Source organism: Filicampus tigris, chromosome 12 (genome assembly GCF_054856515.1).
Source record: "Filicampus tigris isolate MCC_2025a chromosome 12, RoL_Ftig_1.0, whole genome shotgun sequence".
Classification (NCBI taxonomy): domain Eukaryota; kingdom Metazoa; phylum Chordata; class Actinopteri; order Syngnathiformes; family Syngnathidae; genus Filicampus; species Filicampus tigris.
The window spans coordinates 11,641,043-11,667,787 of record NC_141228.1 but is presented as its reverse complement, the minus strand read 5'-3'; the positions used below and the strand labels follow the sequence as shown (position 1 = coordinate 11,667,787).

The 26,745-nt window shown below is 41.8% G+C and overlaps 1 protein-coding gene across 2 annotated transcripts in view; it reads right to left on the bottom strand.

The window, feature by feature from the left end:
- The window catches only part of p3h2 (prolyl 3-hydroxylase 2), a 52,842-nt gene extending 26,309 nt beyond the window's left edge, over window positions 1-26,533 (bottom strand). For both annotated transcript variants that reach the window (XM_086048041.1, XM_086048042.1), the window contains exon 1: window positions 25,965-26,533. In XM_086048041.1, coding sequence (XP_085904167.1) covers window positions 25,965-26,372 — 408 coding nt within the window. In that variant the 5' untranslated portion in view covers window positions 26,373-26,533. The remainder of the gene's footprint in view (window positions 1-25,964) is intronic.
- Window positions 26,534-26,745: the final 212 nt, after the last annotated feature.

The window sequence follows — 26,745 nt, the reverse complement described above, 5'->3', positions numbered from 1 at the left end:
ATTAGCTAAACGCTAATGGGCATTCTCTTCTAATAGTATAGCTGGAGAGTTACTCCCACATGATTCAGTTTGCATGAAATGAGGATAACGATGATGGATGAAGTGATGATTCATTCTTAACTTGTCTACACATGGACACCAAATGATTCGGGGGTGCCTGACTGAAATAACATCACTACAACAATACACATGTGCAAAAATCAAACAAACAAACAAACAAACAAAATCACATAAATAATAATAATGAGAAATTACATGCAACTCTAAATTAGTTTAACTTGGGAATTGTCAAATCCCTTAAAGGTGGATTGCCCTGAAACTCTTTTCATTTTTAAAAACAAAAACAAAATACATTTTGATCATTTGTTTGTAAGCGATTATATTTTGTGAGTTTCTGCTCCAGTGTAGAAAGCAAGGTCCAAAAATCCAAGCTTGGATTCATTTGGCGATGCGGAACTTGAGAACCCTGACCTCGATGACATTAAACAATTTCTAGATGAGCTAGGACTGAGTATGAGTCAGGACCTCTGACAAATGTTAGGGATGAATGGACAAAAGAATCCCACGGGCACAGTCCTCTCCAAGAAGAGTGGAAGCTGTCAGTTAGAAAAGGTGTGTCAATACTTCTGTCCATGTAATATACTTGAGTGTGATCCCAAATGTTAGTTCACAACCATTGAGCCAATCTGCATCAAGCCACTTTAAATACGGTGATTGTTTCAACATTTGTAGCCATGTCTGCCTTGGCGCTGACATCATTTGGTGTAAGGGGAAATGCCCGCTTCCTTTCCATCTCTAGTGACAGCTCGTTTAAGCAGCGACAGAGTTCACACTCGGGGAGAAAATGTTACTTTTTCCCACAGCAAACTGACACCACATCGGCTACTGTATGCCTAGTCAAGCCTCGGAGTCTTTACTCTTTCCCATGTCTGATTGCGCTTCCTGAGCAGGTTGAGGGCCTTACAGGGCAGCTTTGTGTTGGAAACCTCCAAAAGGTGTGTGAATGTTTAAAGTAATTCAGACAGGGTGGAAAATGGGCCATAATGTCTTTCACCGCCCCCCTCCAACACTCTCACATTCTCTCCTAGAAAACAGTAACAGACACTCTTTTCTCCCAAGAACTAAAAACAGAATTGGTTAGCCTGACGTCTTATTTGGACGCTACTATTTGCTGATCCACAACAGTTTTCCTTTCACGTAAAGTTGTCTGTTCCTGGACTGGAAATGAAAACACCGTGGCTCACAGTTGTGTTTTGTCTTTCTCACGTGGCCTTAGATGAATGTGTTTGTCAAAGGTCTATACAGAGTGGAACTGGAGCCCACACATGCAAACCCACAAATATTTGCAAACAGGATCTTCTAGTGAGCTGAATGTAAAGAAAAGTTTGACATTTTGGGTGATTCACATCTTCCTCCCCTTTGCTCAAAGTAAATAAAAATGTATGGTTTTGTCGAAGGAATGAAACCATAACACAATACTAAAATATACTATGTACTAGTACTGTCTTCAGAATACAAGGAAAACGTCACAAATGTACCAACATCAGGGGAGATAACAGGAAACCAAGGCACTTATTTTATTTCTCCAAAAAGCACCACGGAAGATGAGGGGACTTCCACTCTTAAAGGAGTGTCACTTTAAAGGGAACATTTACAAGGACAGGGCTCCGAGGATAAAGGTCTCACGAGTGTGGACTTACTAAGCCTCTACGCTAGCCACACCAGCACGATGGCGTGTAAATGCTAATTCTCAAGTAGACAAATGCACACAACAAGGGGCAAAAACGACACACTGCAAATGTGTGTGTGAATCAGTCAATGCGTAGACAATGCCAGCATTCATACAGTCTCAGCTCTCACACGATGCGGCCCCCACTCAGCCAACATGTATATCAGAGAGAAGCAAAATGTATTTGACATTTTTTCGGATTATAAGTTTTTTTCATAACGTGGCTGGTCTTGCGACTTGAAATCAGGTGCGACTAGTTTATAGTATATTAAAATTAGAGCTCGGATTTGCGCCCAAACTCCCCGTTCCCTAATTGTGTTGACGGGAGCAAAAGAGTTTCAGTAGGATTTGAAACTTCCGCTTCTAACAATGGAAACGTTTCTTTTTAAAATGGCTTACCTCAACTACAATCTCGCATCGCATCGCAGCCAAAGGTAGAATCCTGATCGGTTATTACACATTTGGGGGCCGTAAACAGTAAATCCTTGCTGTGGCGGATGCCGCTTGCTAAACTAGCGACCGGGCAAGTAGTCAACATTAGTTGCCACGACTACTTCCTCTATTTCTTCTACTTCCATTTCTTTATTTACTTTCTCTTGGCAGTAGGAAATACTTTTGTGCCTTGCCACCACCTTCTTTAGCATGCTGGTATTTCATATTTTCGTAATCAGGTGAATTTAGACAGGGGTGGTTGTGGGATTGAACACAGCAAACTTGCTTCCCGGCCAATGGTAGCAGCTCCTCTCATTCCGTTTAATTTTAGCGCAGGAGATGCACGCGGTCTACATGGCAGTAGTATAACTGACTCGCTTGAGTACATGCAGGAAATCGGCACACGCAAAGTACGTTTATAAGGTACTGCAGAAGATTTCTACTTGCAGATGATGAAAAGTCGGCTGCTTTGAAATGGGCACTTAGAGACCACCTTCCAACCCGATCCGTTTGTGACACAGACACAACACACACACACACACACATAGGGTGAGGCTTTTAAAAATATATAGAAGATAGTAATAATAATAATAATGTGTTCAATTAATTGATTTCTGCACCTTGATCAAATTCACCAAAATGATGTCCCACCACCTGCACCACAACTTAGACCTCCTCTGAGATGGTTTAAAGTCTACTCTACTTTCATTCACTAAATTGTCATGTGCACATTGAGGGTCACGGGGAGCTGGCGTGTCTCCAATGCTGACTTTAGGTGAAAGGCAGTGTACAACCCTGGTCTGGTGAGAAGTCTATCACAGAAACATTTAGACAAGTACTCACATTTAGGCCATTAATGAGTAGGAACTGAACCCACGGTGCCTTCATGAAACTCAGATGACTGAACCGCTATGCCGTAAATGACCCTTTTTCCAAACATAATGGCAATAATAATAGCATTCGAATTTGAAGGTTGCACTGTATATAGAGAAAAACACTTAACCATTGAGGTGACCAATAAAGGGAAAATGCTAACATGAGGGGGAGTGAGTCAGCCTGCATGGCAGCTGCTCTCTTAAACTGATATATTGTACAGTTCTTGTTTCAGCAGATTTTTTCCAACTCACGTTATGGAACGTTCAAGAGTTTTGACCAAGTAGTTGCAGGTAAAATTTCAAAAGTGGTGAGATCATTGCTTTTCTGGGCAAGGCTCAAACAATGACAGAGCACTACTGTCATATAATCAGCCCATCGATCAACCCTGGAAGAATTATCCTCCGCCGTCCGATTTAGGAAAAACATTGTAAGTGTGAAGTGGGGGGCGATTACCGAAAGGAGAGAAGAACTCACCTACCAGCATGAGAGATACAATGACGTACAGACCGAGTACAAGTCACCAGTAGCTTGAGCCAACTCAGGTGGGTTTAATGATAAAATAGCTTTTAAGGGCTCCCAGGTGCACTCATGGCCTCACCTCCTCATGCACTAAAGCACTGAACAGTCGTACACGGATGCACGATCGTGGTCAGAAGGCTATCTCCAAGCGCCCACTTCACAGTGGCCAACTTTACATCATCCGCAAGTGGAGATCTTCTTACACGTCCTTATAAACGTACTTTGCATCCGCCGATCTTCTGCATAGACTCAAGCGTCTGTTTCTGCTTCCGCTATGTCAAAGACTGTGTGCGCCTCTCCTGCACCTAATTTAAAAGGAATGATAGAAGCTGCTTCCATTGGAAGCAGGCTGTGTTCACCCCCACAACAGCGGCAACACCTGCATCGAACAGAGCTTACCTGTGGCTGTGTCCAAATTCAAAGGCCGCGTCCTCCGATGGCCGCATTTTTGCCACATTTTTCAGCCGCATGACGTCACTTCCGGCGCGACTTGACTGCATGTGGTTTCCAAATTCTCGAAAGACAATTCGCAGGCTGGGTCCTTCAATGCCTTCAAAGGCTCCTTCTCATGTAGCCTCCGTAAACCGCATAAACCATGACGAATTTGTAAAGACTTAATGTGAATTTGGACACCATGCGTGGACAAGTCGCAGCGGGAGTCACGTCACGTGGCCGAAAATGCGGCCTTCGGAGGATCCAGCCTATGAATTTGGACACAGCCTGTGAAAGTAGCAAATGAAAGAAAACTCCATTATGCGCACAAGGACCCATTTTTTCTTACACATTTAAATGTCCATGCTCAGACAAAAACCTCAGCTGAGGACAAATACACATACAGCATTTCTTATTATGTTTCTTGTCTTTTTGTAACCCCTCAAAATCCCAATTACAGCCACATAAAATATGCATGTTGCTTATTTTTCATTACTTTTTAATTCACCCCTCAGACTGTGGGGGATTATTGGTTTAGTCCACTAGTAAATTAGATATATTTTTTTTCTTATTCCCTTGTAATTTCAGAGTAAACCCATTGTTATTTTAAGATTGACCTCCACATTCACTTACTTAACTTTAAATAAAACATTGTGCAATTAATTTAGAAAAGAATGTTAGACTAATCTTAATAAAAACAGACAAGAGTTTTGGGTCTTTGGTTAGAAAACTATTGAAAGGCTGGATTAGTTCATGTAGACACATTCAGAAATGAGTGCACATGTCATGTTCAACCACTAAGAGGTGTTTTGGCGCAGCATGTTTGGATGTGACAGTAAAAAAAAAAAAAAAGCGTAGACTTAGTGTAAGTGCATTTGAACAGTAAAACACTTCTGTCATGATCTTATTTGGAAGTTTCCCCTGCCAGACATTTTCTCCCTCTGGGACGCTGTTTGGAGAACCACCCGTCCTGCAGCCATGTCGGGGGGGGGTTGACATATTACGGCATTTTATCAGGCCTTTTACACAAACTCAGTGAGAGTTGGCGTGTGTGGCAATAAAGTCAAATGTTTTGTGGCTGGCATGAGAGAGTGAGTGGGCATAAATCTCCTATAGAAACGCGCACACTGAGCTGCGGCAAGCTGTTTTCCACAGAGATGTTAATTACTAACACAATGAAGTGGGGCTTTAAAAGTATAATAGTCATAAGCCTGGTTTAACAACATCCTTTATCATACTTTACATTGTCACACATAAATGATTACTTCAGTGAAGGCCACATGAACTCATGTTACATTGTTCGGTCTCTTCCGGGACTTTTCTGCCCTTCCAATTGGTTTTGTTGTCTCAAAGACCTTCACGGCAGATATTTTGACAGTAAAACAGCAAATGGTAGGACAGACACAGTCAGTAGGAAAACAGAACAATACAAAACGGATTCCCGCAAAACTTCGTACAGCAATAAAATTCATTTAACCCTTTGCCATTCCACCTGGCAGTTTGACCTGAACGAAAGGTGCACCAAAGAAAATTTGATGCTGTACTTGAACCATTTGGAGTGTCGGCATAGGTTTGGTCTCTTTTTGAAGGTAACACTTTGAATTTTTCTCCTCAACTGTCTCCAATATGGAAGTTTGAATACATAAAAGAAGACCGACCCACGGACGACCCACGGCCTTCTATGTATTCAAACTTCCATAATTCAGTGCCAGTAGCACTTAAAAAGATGCTGAGAGTTGAGGAGAAAAAAATCAAAGTGTTATCTTAAAAGTGGGACCAAAACTATGCCCATGCTCCAAATGGTTCAAGTACAGCATCAAATTTACTTTGGTGCATCTTTCGTTCAGGTAAAAGTGCCAGGTGGAATGGCAAAGGGCTACAGGATATGCTACAGCTAGCAGAGAGAGAACAACTGTATCTTGAAACACATTTGACTGACACATCACCTACTGTCAGATCAGAGCTGAGCTGGACTGTACTATGCATGAACTGACACCGCACTCACCCACATGATCCAAAGCCAAAAGATTAATGAGAACGTGAAACAATACAGCTGGGGAATCTGACAAAACTAAAAATGACTGGCTGTAGACGACACCACTGGACATTTGGATTATCTCAAGCAAACATTCAAAGTGAATGAAAACACAAATGAAACGATCAACCTATTTAGAAAGCAGATGAATTAGTTTTATTGACACTTTACCTTTGAATGAATTTGCCTCATTTGTGATAAAACCTCACACAATGTGAATATGTTCCAAATACAACTGTAAGTTATGTTCTGCCAACACCCACCAAAAACGTGGCAGACAGACAACCAAACATCGAATGCCTCCCAAGAGGATGCAAATAATGTCGAAATAACATACGGTAGATCCTTTGAACAGATGTTTGAGATCATAAAGTAAAATGAAACGCACACGATTTCCTTCATATATTTAAAAAAAAATAAAAAGACCTGACTGTTCAGAGGAGTGGTTCTAAAAATCTAACTAAGGAGTGACTTACCAACTGGCCAACAGGTAAAGATTGGTTTTAGCTCATCATGGAGATGGGGGCTCTAAAAAGTCTGGGTCTGGTCTTTTTTTGAACATGGCTCATGTTGCTGCTGTCACATTACACAGACGTAGCATCCTTGACACACAGCATGCCAACAGGAATTCAGGTCACACAAACACGCGTGCACACCCATACGCACATTCGGGTTTGCACACAAGTGACGCGGCTGAGCCCGATGGCACGGTCACGTAGTGTGCGGATTTCTGCAACTAATTTTCATAAGTGGCCGACAGTCAGCCACACTATTATTAAGTATATTTGTCAACCGTGGATCCGCATATTCACATATTTTGTCAATTTAAAATATTGTTTTTTGTTGATGCTGTTGGGTTGTTGTTTTTTTTAACCCAATTTTTACCTGTTTTTCAAAACATAATGAATGTTTACCAGCTTTTTGTGAAATTAGGTTAAATGAATTTTTTCCCCTCTAATGCATTTCAATGGGCGGCAATGGATTTTCACTATTCGCGTGCCGGCCAGTTACTTATCCCCGCTAATTGAACCATTGCCGACAGCCTCTCAAAATCCTATTTGTATTATAGTGGCAATGTTTTTTTGTGGTTCAATAAAAAGTAATACAGTACATTATATCTGCAGCTTCAAAATGTTTCAGGATAAGAACAACAAGAAGCACAGTCTTTTTGATGCAGCGAGTTGATTATGTGTGCATGGGTCAATCGCCTGGCGTGCGGGCGTGAATCACTGACTGTATTTTTTCAAAATTGTCCAGTTTAGTTGCGTTTCGGCTCCGTAGCTGGGTGTGCAGCAGACCTTACACACATAACTGATTGACAGTTTTACACAGTCTAAATGCGCCATATAAATAAAATTGTATCGTATCATCATGTCGACATGTCTTCCTCCTTTGATGTGGTTTACTTGTGAGAATTTATACATGAAAGGAATTTGTGTGAATATTTGTGTGTTGGGGGGGGGGTTGCATAGGTTCATGGTAGGTGCCAGACCGGTGACTCTGCAGTGAGACTTCTCAGCACCCATCATACCACGCATTCCCCAGACATCTTTCAGATTTGGTAACAGTATTGCCTGTTACATAAGACCGATCATACTTGGAGTCATGCTTAGAGCAAACGGCTTAGTTCAGGTGTTTGATCCTGTTTGAACTGTTATGACAAATGCTGCGACTAGGGAAAAATCATAGCACATGATACGTTTTACGAAAAACCATACAGTAAATCCTCCCTTGCAGTAGATCAGAGCTAGCGGTGCAGTATATAATACCGTATGCTTCATGTGTCTTAGATAATATGGCTCCATTTCACTCCTGCCCACTTTTGTTCTTTGTCACAAGTGTCTAAATTAAGAACAGAATAGAAGACTGTGTCTCAATGATTGGGATACTTAGAGAAATTGAGCTCTTACAAACCACAAAGCCTAATTCCAGATTTGGATTTCTTCTTGGGGCAGCAGCATAAACTGAGGTGGAACCAGAGCCAAGACTAACTCCTTACAATGTTTGCATCATTGATGATAACATCTTTCAGGTTCTATATCCATTTGCAGTCAGTCTTGCATGAGGGGTTCATACTGGCGTGAGTCTGCATGCTCTACATTTTTGACATTACACACTGCCATTTTAGGACTTAAGTGAAATGAGTCCTACAAGTGAAGGACGGAATCTCTGTCCTTATTTTATTATAGTTTTGGAAAAGGTTTGTCTCTGGTTGTGATGGCCATTGCAGCACATATTTACTATACAGACAGTGTTTGTGTCAGGATCTAGTGATCGTAACTTGATGATTGTTGAGGAATGTATTGAGTGTGTGGAACTGATTGAAAATCATCCACAGAATGGGATGCAACAGAAAGACGTGCTGTCAATTCAGCCTTGATGAGTTTGTGGCCTGAAACAGAACAACTAAGGCCTGAACCCGAACCCATGACAAAACTAGCATGGAAACAGGAGTTCAGAACATTCAGAGAGCTTCTTTTTTTTTGTAGCCTTACGCACTGATTCAAATTGAATACAACGAAAGCACTTCACTGTGCTAACTTTGCTAGCTCAAGTTAGCTGACACTTTCTTCATTATTATTTGAAATTAATACTTAAATAATATTAAGGGTGCACTCCCACTATATGCCCTAAAGTCACTCATAATGATCTGTTTATATTATTCTTAATTCCAATTCAAGGGACAGAAGCCCCACTGAATTGGATAATAGTTGTTACACGGTCATACTGATAGATTTTGGGCCATAAGCTTTTATTGGCAAATTGCAGTCTATTTAAAAACAATATCAGGAAACATGACAAAATAAAGCCTTGAATGGCTCTTGTGGTAAAGTTTAAATGTTTTCTTAATGCCTGTTTTTTTCTCTATATGTTTTGTTATTGTTAGTTAATTCTTAGTGAGCCATGAAATTGAATAAAGGAGGACTATTAAAATCTCCAGCATGCTGAAAAAGTCTGGCATACTGAACGGACTGCCAAGCGACTACACAATAGCGCATGATTCATTCCGACACGGTTTCAAACTCAAAACCATTACTTGCAGCCCACTCCATGTGGAATAAATGTTTTAGTGTGCGTTGTTTTTCCCAGTAAAAGACTGACTAGAGTGTCATGCCTTCCCACCAGCCAACCCTGAAAAATTTAGAGAGACAGAGATATCCATCACCTTCCCTCAGCCAGCATGGCAGCAATGAGCCACCTGGCAATAGTTTCTCTTGTGGTCATGCTGGGCCACAGGCAATAAAATCAGCACACATTTTACTATACGTTCAAAATAGCAGCCCCCTCTCTTAAGAGCTGCTTGGGAAATAAAAACATGTGCTCTGCTCTGTTGTTGAGGTTACACAGATGTCAGCGTGCGATCAACTTGAGCTGTAGAGAAGCAGGAAATGATGTGTGTGGGTCAGAGGATGCATGCTCAGATATTGCTTGCTGTTGTGTCCCACCTGCATGGGATTCCCTGCCACTGCGTGTAGCCCCGCACCTCAGGCATTGTTTTGTTTTTTTTAGCATCTTTGGACACATGCATGAACGTGTGTCTGCACGTGCGTCCCATTGGGTTTAAGAGACTCTCTGGCCTAACAGCATGAGAAGAATAAATAATAACGAGCTCCAAGACTTGAACAAGGGCGCAGATGCTGTTAAATCTTGGCGCTGGATTGTCCACAAACCTCAGCAGTATTGCACCACTTTGCGCCGCTGTCCTGCTTCTCGACAGCCAAATAACACAACACAAGCTACGTACGGTATGTGGTCTGTTGTATCTGCTCTTCCAAGAATCCTGAACATTCAGCCTGGCAGCTCTGACACTTAGCTCCAGCTAGAGACAAGGCTGTGACTTTGGCAGGAATGAATGCCAGCTGCCACAAGAAATCGCTACTACAGAGGCTCTGGGAACTACACGAAATTGTACAACTACTAATGTGAGGAAGTAGCTGAGCACAGAATAACACAATCAGAAGGAACTAATTCCCCCGTTCCACTTTATGGAACCAACTTGACTCGATATGGCTCGATCAGGGGTGTCAAACTCCAGTCCTCGGGGGCCGCCCTCCTGCATGTCTTAGAGGTTTCCTCGTCCAACGCACCTGATTCAAACGATCGGGATCAGGCTCCTGCAGAACTTGCTGATGAGCTGATCATTTGAAACAGGTGTGTTGCAGCAGGGAGAGACGGAAAACAGGCAGGACAGCGGCCCTCGAGGATCGGAGTTCGACACCACTTGATTGCTATAAGATCCTTTTCAATTGAGAAAAAGCAGTTAACTCCTCCACTGCCATTGATGTATTAATTTGTCTTTTCACAGTCCAGCCATTCAATCCCAGGAATTTATTTATATATTTGTTTAATTATTTCAAAAGTTGGGGTAAAAGAGCGTCTGAAAATGTCTGGCAGTGAATGAGTTCATCCCTGCTAAGTCAAAACCATATGAGAGACCAACCAGATTCACCATTGCCATAATATTGTATCATTTGAAGATCTATTGCTAGAAATTACAAAAATAAATAATGACTGCCATCAACATGCCAAAAAGTACAATAGACCTTCGCTCTTTTCCATTGGTGTTTGTTAGCGTGTCTTGTACAGTTCACATTCAGTTCAATGGTCACAATATATGGTAGCCCAGTGACATTTTCAAACAAAAGTGTTTCACAACATAGAAGGGCCATTTGTGTAACTGCATGTCTCAATGACATAACGACTTCAGCCTTCAGCGCAATGTGGAAATGTAACATCTTGGGTGAGTCCCTAGGGTGAAAGTAGTTACAGCTTTAAGGGCAGAGGTTACATGGTGGTGCCTTAAAGAACCATTCGAACAACTATATGTCTAATTCAGACACTAGATTACTAGAATACTGTGGACAGCATCAATTGCTGAATCCAAATCTGAGGAGGTGTTGTATCAGCAATACTTTAGCCCGGAAATATAATGGATATTAAAAAGAACACGGTGAGGAGGAATGGAGTAAGGAAAATATCTAATAGTAAAACTTAAAATCAGAGCCACGGGTCCTGAAATGATTAATCTCGTGAACAGATGTACTGTATTGTCCAATGTTGTAATTTAAGATTTCACGCAGCGCTTCGTATTTCACATCCAAGATGTGTTTTTATGAAGGAAAACCACTAACAAGACTCTTTCTAGGGAGGAGAATAATGACAAAAGTTAACAAGTGTAGGCCAGCAAGGCCAAAGTTCACCCCACCCAGCTGTTTGACAAGAGGCCCTCGGGCACAACTGGCCTATATTTCAATGAGTTGCCCTTGCTCAACTTCACAACTTGTACTCATGTTGATTACTCTTTGGAGAACTCTTGTGTGTGACCTAACTGAGCAAAGTGTTGCCATGAAATTGTTGTAATTAAACCCAAAAGAGGAGGTGAAGTGCCAAAGGGGTGTTCGGCCTTTGGTTTGACTTGAATTTCTCAAGGAAAATTGTCAGAGTTTGATTTAAGCCCTTGTTCAGACCTGACATCATATCACAAGGGGGCAATTTTAAATACGTCAGTTCGCATCAACTGGAATACCAACACGGCCATTTATTTTCACAGGAGCCAACAATTCCCTCTACTTGCCATTATTTGCCATATTCCACAAAAGGCAAATTACATCCCAATACTAATATAATGTGTTGGTACACTCATTAGTATTTGCTCACATATAAGCTGTTCAATATGACTAAATTCACACCATGTTCACAAAACGTGTGAGTGTGTGCAGCCACACTACCTTCACCTCCATATTCAGGAATAAAAACATTCTCACAACCAATGTGTTTCAAAAGGACGAAGCAGTGGGACCATATTAGAACATATTCAAAGGTAAAACTATAAAAATGTGTTGTTGAATCTGTGAACCTGCCAAGTTTTTTAGATATTCTGAATAAATTGAAATCAGTGCCAACAGCTATTAAATTTACAGTTACCTTGTGTTCAATTATTGTTGATTTTGCCGTGCTTCTCTACTTGAATTGGTTTGGGACGAACGGTTTTACACTTCAAAATAGTACCGCAGGAAACTGCCAAATCTAGTCATCAGCAGCATCAAGACACACAAACAAAAAACATTAACTCCTTGACGCTTTCTAGTACCTGGTGGTAACTGGTAATGGCAATGGAAAAGTGCCAAAAGGACAAGTTCTATGAGTTTAGTTTGCACCTTGAGGCACAGATGGTTTCTTACTCTCTCCTCTTCTTACAGTGAACATGTGTATATTTAATGACTATAACATGATTCATCCAATGTTGATTTTATGTTTCGGCACGCATGTTTTCGAAGATCCTCTTCCATAATTCAGTCTTCTCTGATGGCCTCTCTTAAGTGGTTCTTAAAGAACGTCAACTTCAAATTCATATTGCTTGGACTAACTATCTACTTTCTTGCAATACAGACATGATCTTTATCATAGTCACTAAGGTTCCCAGAGTAGGAGTCAAGTGTCATTATTAAAAAAAAACAAAAAAACTATAGAACCAAAGTCCTCCCACAGCTGCTAAAGTTACAGGAGAGAATTGCAGCTTAATGCATCATGGAGACAGACACTTCAAGCAGAGTTAGATAAGATTGTTTGTGGAAATCAATCAAATGTAGTAATCAGGGGAGGAGGGAAAAAAGACCCTTTAGTAGAAGAAATCTTTTCACTGACTGAGTCACATCTTAGATAACAGGAAGTCTCCAAGGGTAAGAGAGGAAATCCCCAACAATCTGGTGAGGAAAAACACCACCGGACTAATCAAAACAAAGCGCTTCTCTAAAACAAAATGACACCACCATTAAAACCAGGTGGCCGCTAGTGAGACTTTATTTCTTGGGCAATGGTACTATACCGTCATCCTGTATTGAAACAATAGGATGGAATCAAACTCCCTAGTGATCTCATATCCTCCCTTTGGCCTCCCACTGAGCCACCAAGAAGAAAAGCCACCGTATGTTTCTATATCGGGCAGCGTCCAACCGCACAGCTTCCCATTGCAACTGCTGTCTCCATGAACTCCATTAGCTGCTTCATCACAACCACAGTCAGCCCTTTTGTTTGGGTTGCTAGCTGACTTCGCTGCCAGGAAAAGTTGTCATCTATAACACATGCGTGGCACTGCGTTTATAACGTATTAGCTGGAAGCAGGCTTAAAATGAAATAATTCTCCTCATAAAAAAGTTTATTGTGCATTCTTCGACCACAAATCACTGGAAAAACACAGTCACTGATGCAGCAATTTACATGCGTAATGACAATTTCATGACAATGATCCAAGGGTATGACAGTTAATAATAATAGTAGTCTTCTCAAGGATCAAAGAAATCTAAAAATCATGCCAAAAATAATTCAGTGCTACAAAACACTGATGTAATTACAATACTTTTTCAAATCGATCAACATTTATAATGAATGTGCCTTTTCACACGAGCACATGTTACACAGGGGTATGATTTGCAATCGCTGCTCAAAATAATCTTTGCAGTCACCTTACAAGCCTGGACATGATTTAGCCATCTTAAACTGGAAGTCAACCCAAACATATTTTTTTTCAAGAATATGCTCTATGCAAGCCCACTAGTTGAAACAAAGCATCCTGATAAATATTGCGCTTGTGGAATAAGAGTTAATCCACTTATTTTTAGCCATCTGTGGGGGCGGCCATTTTGTCACTTCTGTCGAGTGAAAATGACATCACAACTACTCAGGGCTCAGGTAACGAGCGATCACGGCTGACCTGTTTTCTGAAGCTGAGCCGTGATTGGTCGTTACCTGAGGCCTGAGTAGTTGTGATGTCATTTTCACTCGACAGGAGCGACAAAATGGCCGCCCCCTGAGATGGCTAAAAAGGGGTGTATTTTGCTGCTTAACCCATATTCCACAAACGCAATATTAATCAGAGTGCCGTGTTTCAACTGGTGGGTCTGCTGGGAACATATTCTTGAAAAAAATATGCTTGGGTTGATTTCTCTTTAAAACTGGGTCCATTAAAAAGAATATTTTAAGAAACTTCAATACCAACAGGCACGGTGAGCTGACTAGATGAAGAGTTGTCGAATACAATAGATCGACAAATATTAAATCTGAATCTCCTGCAGGAGGTGGAGAATGTGTCTGGTCAACTTTGATTTGAATTTCCCCTGTTGCTCCACAGACGTTTAATGAGATCATCCTACCACTGAAATGACACTAAGCTGTGTCCCATTACAGAACCTTTTGGCTATGCCTCTTGCACCACACGTACAGTCTGAGCTGAGCTGAGGCCTTCAACATGCTGACAGTGGACTACAACATCTTGACCAGAACCCGCATCCAGGCTGTACTGTAGAAGTACCCCGTGGAAAACATGAAAAGGACGTAAAACACGCCGGCACATCACAGAAAACCACATGGCACCAGGCGGCACGTTATTCTTGGCTGTGATGAGTGAAGAATGAATGAAGTTCTTAAATACAAAATTACAGTGAGAAAGTTAACCATATACTGTAGTGTTGAAAATGCTGTTTGAATTTTATTTTTCCAAAGGTCCAAAAATGAATGTGAGTGATGCTGTGAATATGACATTGAAGATTGTAAAGATGATGTGCCATATCGATAAAATTCCAATAAATGATGTTGCCAAATATTTACAGGACAGTTGTTTGATGCTCAACATCTATCAACATGATGTGGCCCTCTTGTCTCAAACTGAGAGAATTTTGCAGTCCTTTTTGTATGTAAAGTGACAAGATCTCGATCCCATCCCAAGCCACAACAAAATTTCTTACAGATGAGGAGATTCTGTAAACCATACAGAGCTACGTCCCACTTATTAGCTTTGTTTGTGTCTCTGCTGCTAGGTAACCAGCCCACAAGGTGAGCCCTTTGCAGGCTTTCCGTTAATAAGTAGGTGTAGCCCCTTTGCAATTTGTAACAGAAGTTGTTCTTCTTCAAAATCACGGCCCAGTGGATTTGAATCTTAATCGCACGTGGTTCTGTTTATGTATAGGGGATTACGTCGTTTCCAATGTATATAATTGATTCATGTTATGCCAAGAATCCCCCCAAAAGCAAACATGTGCTACAAGCATGTAATATCTCGCTCACCATCACACCTGTAATTAACTAAAACCACTTGAGCTGCACTGTGCAACTTTATTTAGACTTTTAAAAGCCAATTAAAAAAAAGTTAGGCCTTCTTGAGGGTTTTCCCAGTAAAGAAGCATGAAAGGAAATATTCAGATCCACTGATTTTTTACTACATTAGCAATAAAATTCCGACATGGAAAACTGTTAACTCTCGTGAGGAGTTCAACCGAACTTGGACAAAATTAGTTCACTATTCACTTCATTGAAGAGAAGCTGCTTTGCCAGTGATGTTTTCAACAGTAGCTATATTTGTAAGGTCTGGGGAGAATGTTTACTTTTCTAGGTCAGCAGTTTTCAAAGAGGTGCGTCTCTCCTGGGTGTATCAGAGGGCTTCAAGGGTGCTGCAGCAGCTTGAGAAAAATAAATAACTTTAGCTACTGAATGGCAGATATTGGTGATGCTTGACAGATGTTATTGGCTCTAGGGTAATAAAAGCTACAAAAGGTCCACAGAATATGAATTTTTTATGCCATTTATTACATTGGGATTCCAAAAAAAGTGTTGTGTCTTTTTGGGACTAACAAGGGTTGGGTTGTTAATTTTAAATTGTACTCTTTCATTTTAAAGTGAAAATCAACCCAAACATATTATTTTCAAGAATATGTTTCCAGCAGGCCCACTAGTTGAAACATGGCATTCTGACTAATATTGCGTTTGTGGAATATGAATTAAGCAGCAAAATCCACCCGTTTTTAGCCATCTCAGGGGGCGGCCATTTTGTCATTTTCTGTCAAATGAAAATGACATCGCAACTGCTCAGGGCTCAGGTAACGACCAATAACGGCTCAGCTTCAGAAAACAGGTCAGCCGTGATTGGTAGTTACCTGAGCCCTGAGCAGTGGTGATGTCATTTTCATTCAATAGAAGTGGCAAAATGGCTGCCCCCAGAGATGGCTAAAAATGAGTGGATTAACTCCACAAACGCAATATTTATCAGAATGCCTTGTTTCAACAAGTGGGCTTGCATAGAACATATTCTTGAAAAAAAATATCTTTGGGTTGACTTCCGCTTTAAGGTCAGGTCTGAAAATTGGATTTGAATTGTAAGGTACTGCTTTTATGTGTCGTTCCAGGAAGTAATCCTGGTAGCAAGAATTTCTTTTACAATTTATGTAAGCCATAGCTGGGATCGCCAACATCCATGTTCATCTTGTCAAGCTTATGAAGCTTGAATGGTTATTTAGAGAGTTAGCCAGACAACGAACTTTTTTTCATAAAAATGCATACAACCCAACCTGAAGAAAAATACTGTTGTCCTTTCAAAATGGCGTCCATAAAATTTAAAGCAGTATCCACTCCTGAAGCATGACATTGGACACAACTCTCTACAAGCCTCGAGCCTTGGCCATGCCACACAAGTGCTTATGATAGCAACATGTGTGCAATGATTATTTCTCTAGTGTAAATATTGTACCAGACTGATGTCTTCCCTTCAGTGGACCCATGTGAGGTAAGATGTCGCCTTGAAGTATCATATCTGAGGTTATTTCCTCCAAAAGTTTACTTTCTGTGATGGGTTCTTACATCATGTCCAACTTTGAAGTAAACACGCAAATAGAATTGACCATAAACACTGAAGCTGGCCAAAGCATGATAAAAATGTAGAAAGCTGTTGTAACAACTGACATTGTTTGCAGTTGGCAATTTACAGGAATTAAATCAAGCCACATTATGCTTGGGCCTGTCATTCGGGAATGAGGATAGAACTTTGGGTTTAATTTTGTGCATAATTCTTCTGAGGTAACGAATGACTATTTTCAATTTGAGTAATTGATGGTGACAAATTCATAGTCAGAGGTCTCTTGCGTTATATCCACAGTGTCGTTGTTGACGATCCAATGGACTGCAGCTGCAATACTGTTACGCACACATCTGGTCAACATGGGTTAAAAACTCTTAAAGGGATAAACAGTATGATTCAGGAAAGGAAGTTTGGTGACAAGCCATGGGGTTTGAGGTGGATTATTTACCTTCTGTTCATCAAATTACTTTAAAATGCAAATATGCTAAGTTTGCCGTGACATGTTAACTGTGTGATATTTCTCCTACTGGAACTGTCTTTAGTGTATCAGGACGCACCTCCAGCAAACATCCCTAACACCATCATGATGAATTTGTTTGGACCTCAAAAAAAGGTAATGAACCAAAAAGCTGTCAAGGATTTTCCATTTTGAGTAATTCGTCCGTCTCGCTTTTCACTCTGTTAATCAGTTCAGTTTGTCGTTAAAATGAGCCAGCAGGAGATGATTCAAAGCTGACTTAACTTTCTTCCTTGATATATTAAACTCCATCTGCACCGGTCGGAACATTCACTGCAATGAATCTTTGGCTCGGGTGCCTGATGATGGAAGGTTAATACTGTAATTTATCCCACTGCCTCCAGAGGCCATTAGATATAAAGCCACGTGTCGGAGCTACTTTTGGCTTTCTCGGGGTGTTTTAGTGGGGTCGTTTTGGAGAATTGATCATCATTTTCAACAGCATAGAAGGAGTTTGGCCGATAAAAGCTACTGTGTTCTGATGGGAACTCCATAAAAGTGAAGCAGTGCTGAGGCTAGCGTTTTTGAAAAACCGTGACCTGACTGGGAAGGATCTCTAATTGGCTGGAGATGACATGAACTGCAGTTGAAATAAACACATTCCACCTTCTCTTCACAACCCCACGAAAGGACAAGGAGCTTTGTCAATGGTGTCTTACACTCTTGAGCAATGTCATTAGATGTGAAGCAGATGTGGAGACCCAGCAGGGTAAGTCGTGGCCAGAGATCAGGTCAAGCACTCTCTCCTGTCCTCTAAGAAAGGTGTCATACTACCTGTCCCCCCCCCTCCCCAAGGAAACCCTCTGGAGGTAAGGCATTCTTGAATCTAATGGCAGAAGTAAAAAGGTCACAGAGTAGGTGTAATAGTTGGAAATTCAAGCATTCCACAAAGCTACTGGTGAATTACTCTTGGATGGTGCTTGCAAAAAATAACATGACATACTACATGTACTTTGTATGTGACATCATTCCAAGCAGTTGGTGCTTTAAAATCGAAGTCAACCCAAACATATTTTTTTTAAAGAATATGTTCTATGCAAGCCCACTAGTTGAAACAAGGCATTCTGATAAATATTGCGTTTGTGGAATAAGAGTTAAGCCACCCGTTTTTAGCCGTATCCGGGGGCGGCCATTTTGTCACTTCTGTCGACTGAAAATAACATCCCAACTGCTCGGGGCTCAGTTAGCGACGAATCACGGCTGATCTGTTTTCTGAAGCTGAGCCGTGATCTGAGCCCTAAGACACTGTGATGTCATTTTCAGTCGATAGAAGCGACAAAATGGCAGCGCCCTGAGATGGCTAAAAAGGGGTGGATTTCGCTGCTTACCTCATATTCCACGAACGCAATATTAACCAGAATGCCGTGTTTCTGGTGGGCCTGCTGGGAACATATTCTTGAAAATAATGTGTTGGGTTGATTTCCACTTTAAGCGGTTGGATTTGTGGATGCATAACACTGACACACGCAGAGGTGGGCATTTTACTCAATTTTGCTCGTCCGTCATTCGTCATCCGTCATTTTTCAAACAGAGCCGAATTATAATCATCAGTTGGTCAGTCTGTCAGTCAGTTCGTCAGTTATGTCCACCCCCCCCCGCACCCCCAAAAATGTCAGCAAAATGGGCGTCAGTCAGTGACAGACATCCAGTCACAGTTCATGACGATTACACTGCCAGACTACATAGCGACGCACAAACAAACACGGCCACATAAACACGCCATAGAACTAACTTTAATTGAATTTTCAGGAAACAGCTGTGGGGTCAAAAAGGCAAAACAAGCAGCTCGCACAAACAGATAGCCTGTCACCTCTGGGGAAAGTGATCCATAATTTACAACACCATCATTTTCAATGTCACACATGGCTGTTGTTTAAGATGTCTTGTGTGATAACACGTGAAAGGAATATACATGTGTCAAAACTGCAGAGCATACAAAATGTGTTTGTGATATGGAGTGTTTCTTTAAAAAGGGTTTGCCAAATACTGGTCTGGCATGTTTATTACGTCGCTTTGAGGCATTTTTTCCCAATTGTGTGAATGGATATTATAGTATGAAAAAGAACAGGTTAAGTTTAGTAGATAAGACAGGTAGCGATGCTTTCCCTGTTGACTTGAGGAAAGCGGCCAACAAATCATTTAAGCCAATAAGGAAACCAGATCAGATGCATGGAAACGTTTTTTCCTTCCTACTCACATCTTCTCCCTGGCGTCTTTGGTCAGACCGATTATTACCTCGAACGTAGACCCACGAGAAACATCTGTGTGTACATAGACACACCCACGCATGGATATTTATATACTGTTCTGTACATGTAAAACCTGTGTGGCCAGCTGCGTTGCGCACTCAATTACGGAATGAAGTCTGCTTTTCAGAGAAATTCAATCTAAAGTAGTCCTGCAACTACTTCTGGCTCAAATAAAGCTCACCAACCGGCAGACTTACCTCATTAACGGGCAGGCGAATAAACAATATCAGTGTGCTGCGCCGCAGTGGGCGCACACATTCCTACCGTGTGCTACCAGCTCAAGTCCAGTCATGCAGGAGACCTTTGGCGCGGCCAAGTGCCACAGTGTCTGGCCGTCTGGGCAGAAAGGCCTTCTGCTGCAATCTACTCTCATACTGGTACCTTGTCTTTTAGGTTGACAGTCACCTAGCAACCAGCTTAACCCCTCCATGACCCTAAGGATACACCAAACACATCAATCCTACTGACTGACAACCAACCAATCTGTCTTGAAACAAAAGGCAGGAGTTCGCCGTGTTTGAAACAATGCTTGTCTCAGGCATTCTTAACATTACCATCGTTTTATTTTTTTTTTGTTTTTTTAACCACAGATGAAAATAACATCATCTGTGCTTCCATCTCAGCCTGATCCCCGAAAAACATTGTTTCCATTCAAACATTGTGCAAGATTCCGAGCTACGGTCCAAGTTTGTGTGGGGAGCTCAAAGTGAACACGTCCAGCGAACACTGCATCGATTCTGTTTAGCTGATGAATTTACACCAATCTTTCAGAGTAAGTTGAAGGGAAAAAAAGTATTATTGGACTGCAACAATTTAAATACATCAGTCAATCAATCACCCAGTGCACACACACGGAGACCTCCGATTTCCAAGTTGCCACTAACTGAAAGGTCCACAAGCCTTAAGGCCCTGATAGACCAAACCGACGTCGGAGGCCGTGAAGCGTCCGAATGCGCCGTCTGTTTGGTGTAGTGGCCGCCGTCGTAGTGTCATAAACCCGTCTTTAAGCGTCTTGGGGGCGTTTACGTATGTTGAATCGGCGTCGCCAGTCGTGACAATTGGTCACTCCGATTGGCTGTTAGCTAGCAAATCAGCGCTCGGAGCACCAACGGGAAGTGACAAATGCGGAAAAACAGTGAGCGCGCCTCCGCTGCCTTAATCTTCTTACAAGTACAAGAGCGAGGGTTGACAATGTAAGTATTTCACAATACCGTGTCAAGAACGTGATGGTTTACTTCGCGTGGGAGTTCATCGTGAGCGAAGAATTTAGCTAAATGCATTGTTTACGTTTTTATGATCCGCCTCCGGCCAACAACTTTCCGGTTGGATTTTTCTAACCATGAGAAATGGTGACTACCGCCGCCGATGGTATGGAAGGGTATTACATCTTATGCATGCGCAGAAGGTACTTAATGGTCAGCGTCGCTGTCTGTCGTTGCGGCGTATTCCTCCAGCGTGACGTGCCGATAGCCGGCCGGACGCCACAGGGGGTAAGCGTCTGTCACTGTTGGCCAGCGTCTTTTTGGTCTCTCAGGGCTTTTACGCTCCCTACTGTGCTGTAGTCAAGTCAAAATATTCAACTTGAGTGGGTCATGAATGAATCACATGCCCAGTCTAAACACCAGCAAGTTTCACAGTAGATTTATTCCACAGTAGGTAGAAACAAGAGACTTCGCTTCACACCATGAAAACAGGAAGCACAGTAAGTCATGTGCCATGTCTAAATCAACTGGATAACTAATTTGATACTGCATTTACAAAGATTGCTGCAAATATCTGCAAATCATAAACACACCAAGTTTTTCGTGATCATCATGAATATGCTAATTTGAAATTAGGTTTCAATAGGAGGGACAGCTCAATGAAATGAAAGAACTGAAGAGAAGAAACGAGAGGTGATCATGAAAATGTACCAATTAAAGTGTTTGGACCTCAACTACTTCCGTCACTATTGGTTGGATTGCATTCAAAATCACTAGATTTCTTGGATATTAATAGAACTCTGATGTTGAGGTTTTACTATAGTTTGAATAATGTCCCTTCTAACTCCCTTATTTCAGTCATCTTGTTTCATTTATGATTTAAAGGGGGGAATCAACAAAACCCTTTTTTTCCAAGAATATGTTCCCAGCAGGCCCACTAGTTGAAATTCTGATTCATATTGCGTTTGTGGAATATGAGTTAAGTAGCAAAATCCAGCCCTTTTTAGCCATCTCAGTTGGTGGCCATTTTGTCACTTTTGTCGACTGTAAATGACATTAAAACTGCTCAGGGCTCAGGTAACGACCAATCACAGTTCAGCTTCAGAAAACAGGTCAGCCGTGATTGGGCCTTACCTGAGCCTTAAGCAGGTGTGATGTCATTTACAGTCGAAAGAAGTGACAAAATGGCCGGCCCCGGAGACGGCTTAAAAGGGCTGGATTAACTCTTATTCCACAAACGCAATATTTATCTGAATGCCTTGTTTCAACTAGTGGGCTTGCATAGAACATATTATTGAAAAAATATGTTTGGGTTGACTTCCTCTTTAAAGGAACAGGGTTATTACTCTGTAAAAGAACAAGCATCCCTAAAAGGTTGGTTTAACATTTCAACTGATAGGACATTGACAAATGAATTTCTTTGGATGCTACAGACACAATAAAATATTACAGTGCAGTTTAGATAGATGGCCTTAAAATGAAGTCCCGAATATAGTAAGTTCAAGTAGCATGTTTGCATTTCTCACCCATCGCATGAACTCTTACAGCATACATTTGGATCAAATGAAACTAAGAACAATAAACAGCCTTGTTCAATTAAGAGCCCAGCAGCCACCGATAAAATCAGGAGCAGTGACGCTTGAGCCCTTTGATCACTCTGCGGTCGGTTCCACAGACCCCTGGAGGCCACAAAGTTCAGGCCCAGTCGCTGCTACAGTCTGCCACTCTTTTTTTAAGCAAAGCAAACAGACCACAACAGGAAAATAAAATATTTGCGAGCACTAAATGATTGGCAAGGCGGCAACATACGCAGCACTGAGCGAGGTAGAACAGTCGGAGCCTGTGGAAGTCTCTTCTAAAGGGCCCAAAAGGCCACATTATACTGACGCAAGACGTGTAAAAGGCGCAATGCTCAACGCTGAAGGAATGTTATTTATTTTCACAAATACCACTGAGTGCCCCTGAAGTACACGTGTATCACATATACTGTAACCACGAAAGATGAAGACCACATACACATTGACAGACAACCTGGCCGATAGGAAACATCAAAGCTCTGCCCCTCCCTCACCTGATCGACAATCTACCTCATAGCCGTGACTCAAACTCAAACCTCATGCGTGGCGGCTTCCTGCTTTGGATCATTTGAAAGCAGATGTGCAACCTGCCTTGTGCCCATTCTTTGACATCACAAGAGCATTTTGGAGGCTGGGAACATTTGAAAAATGACATCAAAAGTGTTCAGCACTTTAGGAATGAATCCGTTTAGTCTGCTGATTCACAAGGAAATGTCCAAACCAGACAGCCTACGGTCGAACAACTTCCCACCAAATGTGAGTATGGAAGCTGTGTGTCATCACCGGGCATGCGCAGCTGCTCTGTCAAGACGACTGGCCCTCAACTCCCCTTAAGGGGCTGCTGCCAGCATCCCATCTGAGCTCCAAGTCGATGACAATATGGAAAGTGGAGTGTCTGAGGGTCTGTGGTTAGCACTTCATTGCTAGATACAAGAAACAAAAAGCAGACTACGGACGACGCTGTCATGTGGTGATAATGACAAAATATTGGCATTTGACTACATTTTCTTGAGAGTATATGGGTGAAAATCGGCAATCAATTAAATCGATTCATTGATTTTTGTTGACTAAGTATGGGGCACACCTCCTGCATCGCCTTTTCTTCGGCACCAGACTACAGTCTTTTTTTTTTTTTTAATGACATCAAGTGGCAATTTTGGATTGAAGTGTAATGTGTCTCAACTTATGAACAATTCATTTTACGAACAGCCTCCCGAAACCAACCAATTGTGTTTGTGCCTTGGGGACACAAATTTGTGTCAAAAGCGTAAAGTGCTATCGGTGTCAAAGTATCGGAGCATTATTACAATACTCTGCACCGATAGCGCTAAAATGTCTCCTTCCATGGGATGCACTCTATTTTTCTATCAATTGCTGTACACCACAATACATCAACGATCACTTCTAGACAATTAAATGGCAAATGAAACAATCATTAACATTTTTTAGCTAGCTGATGATATGACAGTTGCATATTTCAGGGATTACTTTATGGGGAAACCACACTAATGTCTGTAACGTTTCTTTAGTTCATATTGCTTGTACAGCTGCCTCAGTATTACTACTACACAATGATGTAAAAGTCATCTGCCCTTGACGATTTAGACAGAGTTTCCAGCCTCGTAGAGTCTGCATTTCGAATTACACTTAGTGGCTTGCTCCTCTTGTTTTATGCGTGCGTTGGATTGTTCCCACGCGGAGTGATCAACAATATCCCAACTAAATAGATGCATCTCATGGGAAAGTAGAGCTCAGGAAATGTGAAGAATGCAGAACAAATAACCTCAATGTCTAATGTGAAGTCAAAACATAACTAGCGGTGAATCATTGGATATAAAGACACCTGCACATACACACTTTTGGCACTCCCATGTATCTACTTGAAATACATAGAGGGAGAGAAAGCAGCAGACAAGGCAAAAAAATGTTGAAACAACAAACAGAGTGATAGAGAAGTGAAGTTTTTGTAGCATATCGTACCTATAGAATTATGCAGTTGACAGTGAAATACTTTCTAATATAGTATTCCAAGCTGGCACATTGGCAGAGGGATTTTTTATTCATGTTTGTTGTCATAAATCAAGGAATTTTATGTAGTGATCTATTATGGTATTTCTGGGCAGGAGCATGTTTTCAGGTCTTTTGCTGAAAATGTTTGCAAAACAATCCTGTTTCAATCCCATTTATGGTGTATTTTCTGTGCTCTACAATTTATGTTCAACAGCTCCATTAAAAGGCTACTCGTCAGTACACAATGATAGTATAGCATCTGCAAGAGTGTTACAGAGTATTCTGGTCTGTGCTATCCATCAATCGATACAAGATATTCAACAATGATACCTTTGAGATGTGTCTGGATTTAATGTAGAAAATGATGACGCAAGCCTCCTCTGCGTATACTCATCGGTCACTTCATTAGGGTACAATCTGCACAGGGGTGGGGAGCCTTTTCCCTGTTGGGGCCCATTTAAGTTATAAAATCCCCGAGAGCGCTCATAAATGAATGCAAAAAAAAAAAAATGATGGTATTTACAAACATGAGTACATGAAGTCTTTGGGGCTTTTTATATCAGTTCCTTTGCAATTTTATATGGTGTTTTAGATTTACAAGTTGGGCCAGATCTAATGTTTTTTCAGGCTGTATATAACACACAAGCTGTAGGTTTCTCAATCTTAAAGCAGAAGTCAACCCAAACATTTTTTTTTCTCAACAATATGTTCTATGCAGTCCCACTAGTTGAAACAAGGCATTCTGATTAACATGAAATATGAGTTAAGCAGCAAAATCCACCCATTTTAGCCATTTCACGGGGCGGCCATTTTGTCACTTCTATCGACTGAAAATGACATCACAGACCCCCAGGGCTCAGATAACAATCATGGCTTACCTGTTTTTTGAAGCAGAGCTATGATTGGTCGTTATCTGAGCCCTGAGGGTCTGTGATGTCCTTTTCAGTTGACAGAAGTGACAAAATGGCCTTCCCCAGAGATGGCTAAAAACGGGTAGATCGTGTTGCTTAACTCATATTTCACAAACAAAATTAATCAGAATGCTTTGTTTCAACTAGTGGGCCTTGGTTTTAGCCATCCCCCGTTTTGTCTTCTGTCGACTGAAAATGACATCACAACTGCTCACAACGACCAATCGTGGCTGACCTCTTTTTCTGAATCTGAACCGTGATTGGTCGTTGAGAACAGTTGTCACCTCACACCTAAGGCTAATATAGGCTTCAATTAACCTAATATCAAGTTTGGGGAGACACCTTGAGTCCCTGAAACATATATCAGTATGGGAGAACATGCAGAATCCACACATAAAGGCAGAAGTCAAAATTTGAACCCAGAACCCTTGTACTGAACCTCCTTATATTGTGCATATATACCTACTGTAATGTTGCACCCAGTGCACCTTGCATGAGTGAAAGTTTGCTGTAAAGTGGCGGCCAGTGCATTTGGTACCTGGGCGTTCAGTGGGAACTTACTTGATTTATTCCACCACTTAACGCCATCACACTTCAAGTAATCTTTGTTAAAATTTCGGTTGTGAATGTATAGGTCATTCCGATTGTGTTTTTTAGGCGAGCAGAGAAAGCTGCCACTGCTATAAACTCACATCCAATCACCAGCCTGTATCTTTGCATTACGTCGCCTGGCAGCAACTGATGATGATGTTGAAGAGCAAACAGCAGGGACACAAAGTAACCCCGCTGAGTGGACAACAATGGTGTCCATTCAAGACTGCTTTACAACCCCCACCAATATCAGTGCCTACCTTGAGATACGCCAGCTGGAGATAGTTGTAAGGCATCCGCCTGTTGAAGTCGTGCACGACATCCTCGCTGATTTTATGCATTGACTGCGCGCCGATGTCTTTCTCAATGCAGTCGTTCATGCACGCCGCTCTGCGCAGCACCACACCGAAGAAGTCCAGGTCGGAGACGGAGTCCGCGAACGGATGCTGGTCCTGACACCTCAGCCGGCAGCGGACTCTGGAGCGCCGCACGTCGGCGTAGCTGCTGAGCGCCTTCTCCATGGTGCGCACCACGCCGCCGTAGTCGCCGCTGTAGAACGCCCGCACCGCGTCCTCGTACAACAGGTCGTAAGGCTCCAAGCTGGACGAAGACGGCAGGACGGAGGCGAGCACGACAGCCGAGAAGACGACTAAGAAGTTGGCATCCATTCTGCTGATAGTGGGATAGTGACTGTCAGTCAACGCAACGCTGTCAACCTCGATTTGTTGTCCATTTAAAAACTGCGGAGGTGTCACGCAGCATGCTGGGGGCGGAGGACGATGAGCGTAAAAGTTCCTTCAGGGACACACTTTTTGTACTGGACGGACTGGCCCCCCGTTTGGTTCCGGTGACTCCTCCTCCTCCTCCTTCAAATGAATGGACAACAATCACAGCCCACTTTCTCTCCACTGGGGGTCTTGGAGAGTGTCGAGGGGATCTAAAAAAATTTTTACGGTATTTATACGAAGTAATACACGTAAACCTGTCACTTTAACCACACGTGTGACAGTATTGTTCAAGTAGCATGATTATCAACATAAT